Genomic DNA, 12,934 nt, shown 5'->3' with positions numbered 1-12,934 from the left:
GAATGTTCATGCTCTGACACCTGGAGATGGGGGAAGAGCCAAGGTTTGAGGTGCTGCCATGTGCTCATGGGCTGGTTCAAACCTTCAGGGCAAACATTATTTTATCATGTCCCCTGCACTTGCTAGGCTGGATTATTGAGTGTGTGTGTGTGTGTGTGTGTGTGCATTTTGTTTTGGCTTGTCTTGTACTTTCTCATTCTCTCTCTTGTGCTCTGAGTTGAGGGAAACCTTTCAGATGTCCAGAAAACCCTGAGGCCAGAGCAGCTCTATAAATACTTCACTACAAATTCTATTAGAATATTTAATTCTATTAAATACTCTGTTCCAAATGCATCTGTTCAGTTTATTCTCCACTTCCTTTCTCTGGGACAGCACAGGAAAGTGGATGATCTTTGGTGCAGGACAGACAATGCTATTTTAGGAATTTTCATGCTTACTTTTGAAGGTTTCTGTTATCCAGAATGCTTCTCTCTTGCTTTGTGTTGTTTGATCTTGTAATCATCCCTCAGTGAAGGTTTTTAGAGGTGTAGAGATGCCTCAACTCCCAAAACATTCTGGAAAACCCACCCAAAGCCCCAAAGGACAAGGAGGATTTAGTTCAGCTGTGTCTCCTGGCAGATTTTGGGCTGTCCCAGCCACCATTCCCTGCAGGGCAGAAAGCAAAGGGAGCATCCTCTCAATAAAGGAGTGAAGAGCAAGGGGATCAGCTCTGAATTCTCCTTCTGCATCCCAGACACACATCCCTGATCCTTCATCCAGGGCTGGATCTCCTGGAGCTGCTGTCCCAGCCACCATTCCCTGCAGGGCAGAAAACAAGGGAGCACCTTCTCACTAAATGAGTGAGGAGCAGAGGGATCAGCTCTGATTTCTTCCCCCTGCATCCCAAACACACATCCCTGATCCTTCATCCAGGGCTGGATGCCCTGAGAGAGCTGCTCTCCCTGTTCACCGTTCCCTGCAGGGCAGAAAACAAGGGAGCATCCTCTCACTGAAGGCATCAAAGAGCAGAGAGATCAACTCTGATTTCTCCCTCCTGCATCCCAGACTGAGTTTAACCCCAGTGCTGCCCCTCAGGGCTCCCTGTGCCTCCTGCAGGTTCGGGGTGAGCTCCTGTCCCATCCCCATCCCCACCCAGCCCATGCTGTCCCTGAGCCCTGTCAGAGCTGTGTGTCCCGTCTGTGCCATCTCAGTGTCCCCTGGCAGCAGGGCTCTGTCGCTGCCCCTCATTCCCCGAGCCTCCATCTCCATCCCTGCCACCCGTGTGTGCTGTGACACCCCCACAATGTCACTGTGCCCCTCAGCCAGTGCCGCCACCCTGGTGATTCTTGACTCCTGAGCAAATCACAGAGAGCTGAAATATAAATTACAGAGGGGGGAATGGAACACAGCAACCTGTGAGCCACGGGGAGCTGGTCCTTGCTGCTGCCGGCTTTCTCTCAGTGGGAAATATTTGCTTTGCAGCGAGCTTTGGGCATGTTTCACTGCTCTGGGGCTGGGTGCTGCCATCCCTGAGCGCAGGGAGCTGGGGCTGGGGCTGCTCCTCCTTCCTGCATGGATCCAGGCCTCCAAATGCATGATGATCACGTTAATCAGCGTTAATTAATCAGTGTGGGGTGGCAAACAGACCAGGGGCACAACACTGGGGCTGCGCAGAGCAACTCAGTGGGCAGAGGTGTGTAGGAAAGGTGAGATGTTCAAAGGAAACAGTCCCTGATGGGATCAATCAGCCTCGAGGTGCCAGCAGCCGTTTTTAGACATTTAAAAACCAAAGCAGAGGCTGTGAAATGGTGAATTCCAGGCTGAAACTGATGGGAGAGGGAAGCTGTGATCCCCCACCCCACCCACAGGAGATGCTCGGCTTGGAGCCTGCATGTGCACCCAGCTCAATGTGCTGCAGACACTGGTACCTAAAGCAACCTTTGACAAACTTTTATTGCTTTTTTTCTGTCGTTGTCGTTGTGTTCTATATCTGTTCTCTCCAGGCTTCGTGGACCCGGCCCGAGAAACAAGAGGTATCAGATTGTCAGAGCTTTAGCAAAACTTCTTTAGGTTCTTGGTTGTTGGTTTCTCTTCTAAGCATCACAGATTAACAAATCTCTAGTGCAGTAACCAACTAAACAAAGCATTAATCTGACCCACTTAAATTACCAGTACATACAAGGAGCAGCTTCTAGAGGTAGAAATTGCTTGGCATGTAGTGATGCAATTTTTGGATGAGCAAAGTGGCTGTGTTGGGAGTGAGCAACTCTGCTCGTCACCTAAAAATGAAAGGAAAGGCAATTCAAATGAAAAATGTAAAATGTTCTTTTCACCATTTTTTTTCCTGTGCTGCCAGTGTGAATCATCCTCTCTTACAGAGAGGGAAGAATTAGCACCAACCTGTATTTTGGGAAAGTCATTTTTGCCCAGGAAAGCCTCCTCTGCTCCAGCCAACTCACCTATTTGCTCATGGCAGTCCTTCAGTTTGACCTTCTGTGTGAAGGAAGCTGCATCATGCTCCATTTCCAAAGCAATGCAGAGAAACCTTGCACCAGGGGCATTTCTGCACAAAATGCTCCAAATTGCTCAATTATTTCCATTTGTCTTTGGTTTTTAAGGGTCAGTGAGGGGGAGGTGGGATAATGCAGGGACTGGGGTTGGTGCAAATGGGGTTTGATTTTATTTCACGTTCAGTGCCGTGCTATAATAATAATAATAATAATAATAATAATAATAATAATAATACAGCTGATTTGTAGCCCTTTTGCTTCAAAATGGACCAGAAGGAAAGTTCCCAAGCAAATAACAGGGGTCAGGTGGAGAACAGAATGAGCTGTCAGAACTGGGTGACTTGGATTTGTATTTTTAGGATCAACTTCGTGGAGGCTCTGATATTTTAAATCATTTTGAAGCCATCCTAAATCCCCGAGGCTGAGCAAAGGGGAGCTGTAACTTGAGCACCCCCCAGCTGTGTTCCACGGGGAGATCCTGCCCATTCTCCCTTCACAATGATCTGTGGGGCTGTGGCAGGTGGAGGCATCGGATTCTCAGAGCAGTTTGCGCTGGGGAATTTGGAATTTGAGTCGCTGCATCTCCCCAGGACACACAGGAGTTCCTGTCCCAGCTGTCCCCTCCCTGCCCCAGTGTTTTCGCTGGGCTCTCTCTCTCCAGCTTTTGATTAATATGAGCACTAATACCATTAAGTTTGCTGTCTCTAAGTTTCTTACTGCCTCTTGTCTCAAAATACCCCAGTGGGGTGCAGGATATCTCTCTAAAATTGCTTTAAAATTGCTTTAAAGTTGCCTGGGGGCTTTCAGCAGTGGATTCCAGCAGCAGGATGGAGGTCAGGGCATGTTTGGCATTAAATATTTCACTTTTACTGGAGGAATTTCGGGTGAGGAGGTGAAGTCAGTGCTGGCAGCATCTCTGGGTACCCCCAGTCACACGCAGACTGGTAACTGGGAATGGGTGCAGCGTTAGGAGTGTTCAGGGCTGCAGTTAAATACAAATATCAAACACTGCTCTCCAAGGAAAGGACAAGGAGAGATTCCCTCCTCTTCCTCAGTGCAGTTCCTGCCTGGGCTGGGCTTTTCAGGGGTTTGTGGGGGCACAAAGGCACAGAACAAGGAGAGATCCCTCCTCTTCCTCAGTGCAGCTCCTGCCTGGGCTGGGCTTTTCAGGGGTTTGTGGGGGCACAAAGGCACAGAACAAGGAGAGATCCCTCCTCTTCCTCAGTGCGGTTCCTGCTGGCTCGGGGTTTTCAGGGCTTTGTGTGGGTTTGGGAAGTGAGGGGCAGGCAGGATTGTGCAGAATTACCCCTGGATGATTTATCCCTGGTTTGGGAAAGCTGAAAGCCCCAGAAGATGAAGGGAAGGAGATAAATGCAGTTTATTTGTCTCTGCTGTCCCCTCTGGCCCTGGGCAGTGCTCACAGTGGCTGTGCCCCAGGGCGCGGCCAGAACTGGGGGAAATGCCTGCAACAGGATAAATTGCAATAATTGGCAATAGAGAGAACATCCTGCTCTGTTCTGAGGAGTGATTCACCGAGCTGCTCTCCCCAGCACTAGGACTTTGTTATTTTGATCCTTGCAACTGGGGAATTTGAGTAAAAGGGTTACAGATGTCAACATCTGGCTCCCAAATCCCTGCCTGTCCTGTCTCCAGCACCAGAGCCCTTGGTGGGCTGCAGCAGGCACAGAGAAAACCTCAGTGAGCTTTCTTGGCTGGGCTTGTTCTCTTCCTGATCTCTCTTTTTCTTCCTTTTGCCTTTTTGCATTACAAACCAGAGCTTCGTTTCCAGAATGAGTTGCATTGCTCATGGAATCCTCCCTGACCACGATTTCCTGGCTCTCCTTTGGGGTGGATCTTGGAGAAAGGCAGGAGGCATTTGGGTGTAAAAATGCCTTTTCTAGAATCACTTCTTGCGATCCCACACTTGTTTTGTCCTTTCCCCTCTTCTGGTGAGGTCCCAGGGACAAATACTGGAAATATTCCCAGGTCTGGAGTGCTGGTGCTGCTGGAATGAGCTGGGGTTGGGAGGGAAATCCAGAGTCAGACAGAGGGGAGCAGGGCAGTGAGGTAAAAGCAGATTTTGCTGGTGTGGCACCACTGTGGTTTCATGTCAGGCTCTGAAATGATGCCCACAGCACCACACGTCCATGGATAACTGCTCCAGGGCAGGGATGGAGTCTGTGGCTCGTGGCACTGGCCAGGGAATTGCAGGAGAGAGGAGAGAAATACACCCAGTTGTTTATGTGCCATCACAAGATGCTATTTTTGTGCATTTGAGATTGGCCTGGTGCCCATGAGCTGGTGCTGGGGCTAACTGAGGTGACAAAAGAGATTTATTTGTAGAGACTTTGTCAGTCTCAGCACAGAGAGAGGCTCAGGCCCAGAGGTCTGAGACACCAGAGATGCTTTTTGTGCACTTGGCTGTTGGAAACCCTCAGGTTTTCCTCATTTATCAGCACTGGTCCTGCACCTTCCAAGGAAACAGATGCTGCTGGAGGTGGCAGGATGCAGCAGCAGGCACAGCCCTGAGGGTGCCAGATTTACTCCCTGGTGTAAAATCAGAAATTACAGGAGAGAGTTGGAGCCCCCAGGCTGAGGCAGGAGCAGCAGGAGGGAGAGAGGAGTCCCTGCTTTGTGTTCTCGTGGATTTGGTGACAAACTGGAGAGGGAAGCCAGCCTGGGGTGCCTGGGTGGGTGCAGCCCTTGGAGTCCCCTGGGATTTTGCACTCCTCGTTCCTCTCTGTCAGTGGCATCCCCGCACTCTCTTGGTGTGGGAAATGGTTCTGGAATTTCCTTGGGGCAGGGCTGTCTCTGGAGGCTTTCTTGCCCTTTCCACTGCCCTTCCCTCTCTTGCTGTGCCACGTTCAGGTGCAAGTTCTGAGCTTCCTTTTGCCTGATTCAGCTCTGGGCTCTGGATCTGTTCTTCCTTCTCCGTTCCAGGAGCACTGAGATAAAACCAGTATTGCTGAGGGGACAGGAAGGGCTGGGAGCTTTTGGGGAGGTTTCCTTTTTGTTTTTTATCTCTTTGCATGTTGGATCTCTGCAGTTCCCACCCTGGGGAGAAGCTTTGTGCTCAGTTTGTGTGGTGCTCTCAGCCATGTGGGAGCTGAGGCTTTGCTCCTGCTCCTGATGTTCCCCCTTGCCCCGAGTGCTCTGAGCCCCTGCACACACAGTGACAGAGCTGCCCCTGCTGCTCTCGCCTGGCCTCAGCTGGGGGATCTGCAGTGCTGGGGTTGGCTCAGCCAGGGGGTGTGCCATCCTGGGGCAGGCTGTGCACCATTGTGCCATCCTGGGGCTGCCGGGGGCTGGGGCAGGGTGAGTGCCATCCTGGCGCAGGGAGTGTGCCATCCTGGGGCTGCCAGGGGCTGGGGCTGGCTATGTGCCATCGTGGGGCAGGGTTTGTGCCATCCTGGGGCAGGGAGTGTGCCATCCTGGGGCTGCCAGGGGCTGGCTCTGTGCCATCGTGGGGCAGGCTGTGTGCCCTGCTGGGGCTGCCTTGGGACAGGGTGAGTGCCATCCTGGGGCAGGGTTTATGCCATCCTGGGGCTGCCAGGGGCTGGGGCTGGCTCTGTGCCATTGTGGGGCAGGCTGTGTGCCCTGCTGGGGCTGCCTTGGGACAGGGTGAGTGCCATCCTGGGGCAGGGAGTGTGCCATCCTGGGGCTGCCAGGGGCTGGGGCTGGCTATGTGCCATCCTGGGGCAGGGTTTGTGCCATCCTGGGGCTGCCTTGGGACAGAGTGTGTGCCATCCTGGCGCAGGGAGCGTGCCATCCTGGGGCTGCCAGGGGCAGGCTGTGTGCCCTGCTGGGGCTTTCGGGGGCAGGCTCTGTGCCATCCTGGGGCTGGGTTTGTGCCATGCTGGGGCTGCCATCCTGGGGCAGGCTGTGTGCCATCCTGGGGTGTCCCTGGGTGCCCAGGGCCGCCCCTGACGGGCTGTGCTGTGTGCCCTGCTGGGATGCCCAGGGCTGTGGCAGGCTGTGTGCCCCGTGGGGCGGGCAGTGTGCCCCAGGGCCGCCCCTGACGGGCTGTGTGCCATCCTGGGGCTGCCCTGGGGCTGGCAGGGCAGGCAGTGTGCCCCAGGGCCGCCCCTGACGGGCTGTGCTGTCGCAGACGCTGGACGGGCGGATCGTGGTGCGCAGCCACGCTCGCGTCTCCTCGCTGACGCTCAAGGACATCCAGTACACGGACGCGGGCGAGTACATCTGCACTGCCAGCAACACCATCGGCCAGGACTCGCAGGCCATGTACCTGGAGGTGCAGTGTAAGTGCCCGGGGGGCTGGTTCCTCCCTGTTCCTTCCCTGTTCCTGCCCTGTTCCTTCCCTGTTCCCTCCCTGTGCTCCCCGTCCCTCCCCTGGGTGCTGCTGAGGGTGAGGGTGTAGACCGTGAGAAGTATTTTTATTTAAACCAAAACCCAATTTATATTACATAAAGGAAAAAAAAGTGGAGTAGATACTCCGATTATCACTGTTGCAATCACTGTTACAAAGGGCTGTAACACAGTGATGAAAAGAAAGAGAAATGAATTACAAGTCAGAGGCTGCAGTAACTCTCTCTGTAGTTGAGAAGCAGCTCAGGCTGGCTCTCTGTGCCTGGGTCTTCTTTGCTCCTCACCAAAGATCTGCAGCAGTCCCATTTCTTAGGAGCAAAATGAGGAGGGTGAGGCTGTGCAAGTCTCCATGTGAGACGTTGCAGGGTGTTCTCTGTGCCTGGGTGCTCTCTGCAGCTCACCACAGATCTGCTGCAGTCCCGTTTTTCAGGAGTCAGGTTCTGCCCTAGAGCACCTTCCCAGCCCCATCGTGCCGTGTGCTCCTGCCACGCTGCTCCTTTGTGCCTTCAGCAGCAGATGTTCCCCACGCCCTGGAGGAGAGGGCAGTTCCCATTTCCCATATTAGATTCCCCTTCCCGCATTGAGGTGGACTCCAGCCAAGGGTTCCTTACAGAGAGGCTTTTCTGGGAGCTCAGCTTGCTCCAATTTTCCTCCCAAATGTCTCTTCCAGACGCCCCCAAGCTGCAGGGCCCTGTGGCCGTGTACACCTGGGAAGGGAACCAGGTGAACATCACCTGCGAGGTGTTTGCCTACCCCAGTGCTGTCATCTCCTGGTTCCGGGATGGGCAGCTGCTCCCCAGCTCCAACTACAGCAACATCAAGATCTACAACACGCCCTCAGCAAGTTACCTGGAGGTGAGGAAAAGCCAGGAGTAACATCAGATAAATGGTGATGGAGGAATTCAGTCTGGTCCTCTTGGTAGAAGTGAAGTTGGGGTGGAGTTTCTGGCATATAAATCCTGAGAAAATCAGGTTGTGGAAGATAAAGAGGAGCAGGAATTGGAAGATGATCAGGTAGCAGAAGAGGCAGCCCCTGCTTGCCTCTGTGCCCACTGCAGCTCTCCTGGACAGCTCTGAGAGCACAAACTCCTGGGTTTTATTGTAGCTTCTCCCCAGCTGAACTCGGGGTGCCTTGGCAGAGTGGAAAGGGTTTTGTGATCCCAGCCGAGCCTTCCTTGCCCCCACAGGTGACCCCAGACTCAGAGAATGACTTTGGGAACTACAACTGCACGGCTGTGAACCGCATCGGGCAGGAGTCCTCCGAGTTCATCCTGGTGCAGGCAGGTGAGCAGGGAGGGTGGCACAGGGTGGGTGACACAGGGTGGGTGACACAGGGACCCTGCTCTGCTGCCCCCTGACAGCAGCTCCAGCCTTCAGAGAGGCTGTTCACACATTCCTGCTGCCTTGGAGCTGCTCAGCATCTCTGGTCCCTCGTTTCCCCAGGGGTTTGTTCTTCCCTGTGCTCCCAGAGCTGTGATTTGGATTTGGGCACCCCTGAGAGCAGCTGGGCTGCACATCTCAGAGCTGGGCCAGCCTGGGAAGGCTCCAGGGTGCCACAGGGGCATGTTTGGGCATTATTAAGCTCCATTATTAAGCTTAGAACTTCCTAATATCTCCCTAGATAAACTTTTCTGCAGCTAGGGAGTCATTCTAGCCAAGCATTAGTACACAAACTATTGTTCTATTTGTTTTTACTTTTCTACTTCTTACGTAACTTTTCTGCTGACCAATCTCATGGCTGCTGCTCAGCTCCAGTCACAGTTCTGCTGTCTCTGAGGCCTTTTGCAGCTTTCCCAAAACCCTCTGGTTTTATGGATTCCCACAATAGAACTCTGTGGAGGGGACACTGGGGACAGAATGACATCCAGAACTCAGAGCCCTGTGGAAGGGACAGAGGGGACAGAGTGGCAGCCAGGACGGCAGAGTCCTGTGGAAGGGACAGGGGACAGAATGGCATCAGAGCTCTGTGAAAGGGACACTGGGGACAGACTGACATCCCGGACTGCAGAGTCCTGTCAAGGGACAGAGGGGACAGAGTAACATCCAGAACTCAGAGCCCCGTGGAAGGGACACTGGGGACAGAGTGGCATCCAGGATAATTTTGCTGCACTGCTCTGGTTGTTCCCTTTTGGAGAAGGGACTGGCACTCTCCACCCTCTTAGAGAGGAGCCCAAATTAACATCCCTGCACTAACCAACATCTCTAAAGCTGCCAAAGCCCTCTGTGAGGCTCAGCCCCTCCCTGTCCCGTGCTGTGTGAGCCCAGGGGTGCGGGCTGGTGCCAGCCCCTTGCCCAGCTCCGTGTCTCACCGCTGCTGTCCCTTGTCCCCAGACACGCCCTCCTCGCCCTCCATCGGCAGGGTGGAGCCCTACTCCAGCAGCGCCCAGGTGGAGTTTGAGGAGCCCGAGGCCACGGGCGGGGTGCCCATCCTCAGGTACAAGGCGGAGTGGAGGGCCCTGGGCGAGGGCGACTGGCACTCGCGGCTCTACGATGCCAAGGAAGGTAGGAGTGACAATAAACACCTGGTTCCTTCCCCACCAGCGCTGAAAAACATGCACTTTCCTGTCCAGGGAGGGTGGAGGGTTCAGGCTGGAGGTTCCAGACAAGTTTTTATGTTTTTAAATATTTACACATTTTAGATATTTGCTGTGAGTGTCTCGTGGAATTTTCAGCTGGAAATGAGGGTTGGGCTTTGCTGAGAGCTCAAGAACCCTGTGCTTGGAATTGCAGTTTTCACTTGCTGCTTCCCACAGGAGGCTTTTGAGCCCTCATCTGTAACCCCTTGGTCCCCCTTGGACAATAAACTCTGCTATTCCAGCAGCAAGCCCATCCTATTGAAATGATCTATAGCAGTGCTTGTGGCACAAAATCCATCCTGGAGTCAAATAAAGCAAAAGAATTCTGATTTGGGGAGGGTTATAAAAGGGAGAGTTCTGTCCAGAGCTTAATCCTCCAGCCCCAATCCCATGTGGAGCTGAAATTGTTATTTTATTCCCCACTGCAGTGGTGTGATCCCAGCTAGAGCCAGCTCTGTTTATCCCTTTTCTCCCCGCGCGGGAACAAACAAAATTTGTTCATTTACTTCTTGGAGCCCTGAGCTTTTCTGTGCTTTTTCTGCCCCCAGCCAACGTGGAGGGCGCAGTGACCATCACGGGGCTGAAGCCTGAGACCACCTATGCAGTGAGGCTGTCAGCAGTCAATGGCAAGGGCGTGGGGGAGCTCAGCCCGCCCGCCGAGTTCAAGACGCAGCCAGTTCGTAAGTACAGCCCAGGCCAGCCCTCCCTGCAGCCTCCCCGAGCATGGATCTCGCCTCTCCCCTCTCACAGACCTCGCTGCACCCTCTGCTTTCTCTGTGGGTTTGGGTTTGCTCGGTAATTCAGAGGTTTCTTGGAAGGGAGGAGTTGTTCCGCGTGCGCTGGTTGGTGTTTGCAGCTCAGCCTTGGTGCTGCCAAGGAGAATTTTAATGAGGAGAAGCAGCTGAGGAGGGGTTTGGTCACAGAGAATGTGATGTCACTGTCACAAGGTGTGTTTTCCACACTGAGGTGTCCAGCACAGGACTGGCCTTGGGCTGTGGAAGGTGAAGGAGGGAGGGTTGCTGTGTTTGAGATGCCCCTGCAGCTCTGGATGGATTCCAGGGGTTCCTCAGGCTCTGCTCTGCTCTGCCTGGGCCATTCCCAGGTTCTGCTGTGGCCCAGCACTGTCCTCCTGGTCAGGGAAGAGTTAAACCCCAGGGAGCTGTTCGGGGTGGGAAGGGGAGCAGGAGGAGAGCATGGAAGGTGCAGGGGGCAGGGCAGGTGTGACCAGAGCAGGCAGGGAGAGGATTTGACCTGGTTCTGTCCCTTTGCTCCTGCATCCAGCCCTGGCTGCTGCTCCCAGACCTGAGCTGGAATTTTCTCTCCAGACCCCTGAGCTGAATTCTCTCTCCAGACCCCTGAGCCAAATTCTCAATCCAGACCCCTGTGCTGAATTCTCTCTCCAGACCCCTGTGCTGAATTCTCTCTCCAGACCCCTGTGCTGAATTCTCTCTCCAGACCCCTGAGCTGAATTCTCTCTCCAGACCCCTGTGCTGAATTCTCTCTCCAGACCCCTGAGCTGAATTCTCAATCCAGTCCCCTGTGCTGAATTCTCTCTCCAGACCCCTGTGCTGAATTATTTCTCTCTCCAGCCCCCTGAGCTGAATTCTCTCTCCAGTCCCCTGAGCTGAATTCTCTCTCCAGCCCCCTGAGCTGAATTAATTCTCTCTCCAGACCCCTGTTCTGGACCCAGGGCTGTCCCTGCCCACCCCAAGCATGCCTGGAGTCCCCTGAGCTCTGCCCATGCCTGCTCAGCAGGGCACACGTGGGATGCTGATTTTCCAGCTCCATATTCTCTGTCTCCTCACATCCTCTACATTTTTTTTTTTTTGTTTGTTTCTGTGTGTCTATTTCTGTCTTTTTATTTCGTTTTTGGTCTGTGTCCCATCCATGGATAAACTGCAGGCATCCCTCACCCACGTAAGTGCTCTCTGCATTTCTTTCAGTCTCTCTTTTTGTGTTTTTAGAGTGTTCCTCTAACACTTCCAGCTTTTAATTCTTTTAATTTAGTGCCTTTTTACCTGTCAGAGGCTGTAGGACTGCAGTAGTGTTCATTCCCTAACCACACTGACTCTGGAGTAGCCACTGCTCTCGTCTAGAACAGAACTGGGGTTAACTCTTTGTCTGTGCTCCACAGCATGCAGTTGGAACATTTAATGTAGTGATTATCTAATCATAATAATAATCAAAATAATAATAGTTAGCTTGTTGACTCAGAGTGGAGTAGTGGAAGGCTTCATATTTATGAATCCATTAAAAACAGTTCAATTTTAATGATGCTGAGATCATTCAGGGAAATCAATTCAGCCAAATTGCAGATCTGGTTTAGACCAGAGCCAACCAAAAACTTCAGCATTTTGAATAGCTTCCCAATTTTGAAAGCACAAAATGGAAGGAAAAAAATTCAATTTTTTTTTCCTCTTCTCACTAATGATTTTACCATTGGACAGTCTTCCAGCACTTGTGTAGATTGTGTGATTAAATAAATAAACCTCATACTAAATTTTAAATAAACGGCATGTTCCCACTTCCAATGCAGAATGAGTCAGAAATGTGATGGATTTGTGTAATTGTGAGTGAAAAGTGGAGATGGCTCCATAGCTTTGTGCCTTTCCAATCAAACCTGATCAATGGAGCTATAAAATCCTCTTTATCCCAGTGAGCATTATGGCATTTATCAGTGCCTCCCTGTGGGGAGCTGCTGCTACTCCCAGCATTACAGGGACAAGCTCAGAGAAGCTTCTTTGAGATTCCTGAAGTGAAAAACAGGAGAGGATTTTAAATATTTTTATTAATATTATTTATTATTTTATTATTTTAAATTTTTATATTTTTATATTTTTATTTTTAACCCAAATTTTGAATCCTGCTTGTGCCATTTCCCCTCAAAGATTGCATAGGACCAAAGCTTGGATGTAGGGGAGCAGGAAGGGGAAGGATGGATGGACAGACAGACAGGCAAGGCTGCAAACTGCAGCAGTTGGGGAGGCACTGGGAGGCGTTCCCAGAGCATTTGTGCAGTGTGGGGTTGTTTGGATCCCGTTGATTTCAGGAGCAATAATAAAAAATAACGCCGTGAGGGTGGTGACGGTCAGGGTTGGAGCCCAGGCTGAGGACTGGGGCAATCCCTTCTGAGCTGGAGATGAAAGCCAGGGAGGGCAGGGCTGGGATCCCCAGCGGTGCTGCAGGAAAAGGGGAAATGCAGTGGAAAGGAGAGGAAAAAGAGCAGGAAAAGCTCTGCTGCAGCCCCAGCCTCATGGCCAGCACCCGGGGACAGGTGGGTGGCTCTGCACAACATTCCAGCACTTCTGGGCTGGAGTCTTTTGCTTTTTTATGATTATTTTCATGTGGCAGCAAGCTGCCAGTCCCTCTGTGCTCCCCAGGGCAGGGTGAGCTGCAGTTCTCCCTCCTTTAACTCATTTTTCATTTCAATTCCATCCTGCCCTTGAAGCTCTGCAGCTGGGGTCGTCCTGGGATCATCCCCCAGTTCTGTCTGCTCCCTTCCAGAGCCCATCTCAGACCCTGCCTGGAAATGGCACCACAGAA

At 52.4% G+C, this 12,934-nt stretch overlaps 1 protein-coding gene across 6 annotated transcripts in view; it reads left to right on the top strand.

Moving 5' to 3' along the window:
* Positions 1-12,934, top strand: part of NCAM1 (neural cell adhesion molecule 1) — an 87,117-nt gene that overhangs the window by 47,220 nt on the left and 26,963 nt on the right. For 3 of the 6 annotated variants that reach the window (XM_063178611.1, XM_063178606.1, XM_063178608.1), the window contains exons 9-15: positions 1,983-2,012; positions 6,598-6,748; positions 7,486-7,670; positions 8,003-8,099; positions 9,147-9,317; positions 9,940-10,071; positions 11,294-11,308. In XM_063178611.1, coding sequence (XP_063034681.1) covers positions 1,983-2,012; positions 6,598-6,748; positions 7,486-7,670; positions 8,003-8,099; positions 9,147-9,317; positions 9,940-10,071; positions 11,294-11,308 — 781 coding nt within the window. The remainder of the gene's footprint in view (positions 1-1,982; positions 2,013-6,597; positions 6,749-7,485; positions 7,671-8,002; positions 8,100-9,146; positions 9,318-9,939; positions 10,072-11,293; positions 11,309-12,934) is intronic. The other 3 variants (XM_063178607.1, XM_063178609.1, XM_063178610.1) reach the window with 3 other exon arrangements.

Source organism: Melospiza melodia, chromosome 29 (genome assembly GCF_035770615.1).
Source record: "Melospiza melodia melodia isolate bMelMel2 chromosome 29, bMelMel2.pri, whole genome shotgun sequence".
NCBI lineage: Eukaryota > Metazoa > Chordata > Aves > Passeriformes > Passerellidae > Melospiza > Melospiza melodia.
Note: the sequence above shows the minus strand (reverse complement) of the source record. Positions and strands in the feature narration are given on the sequence as shown.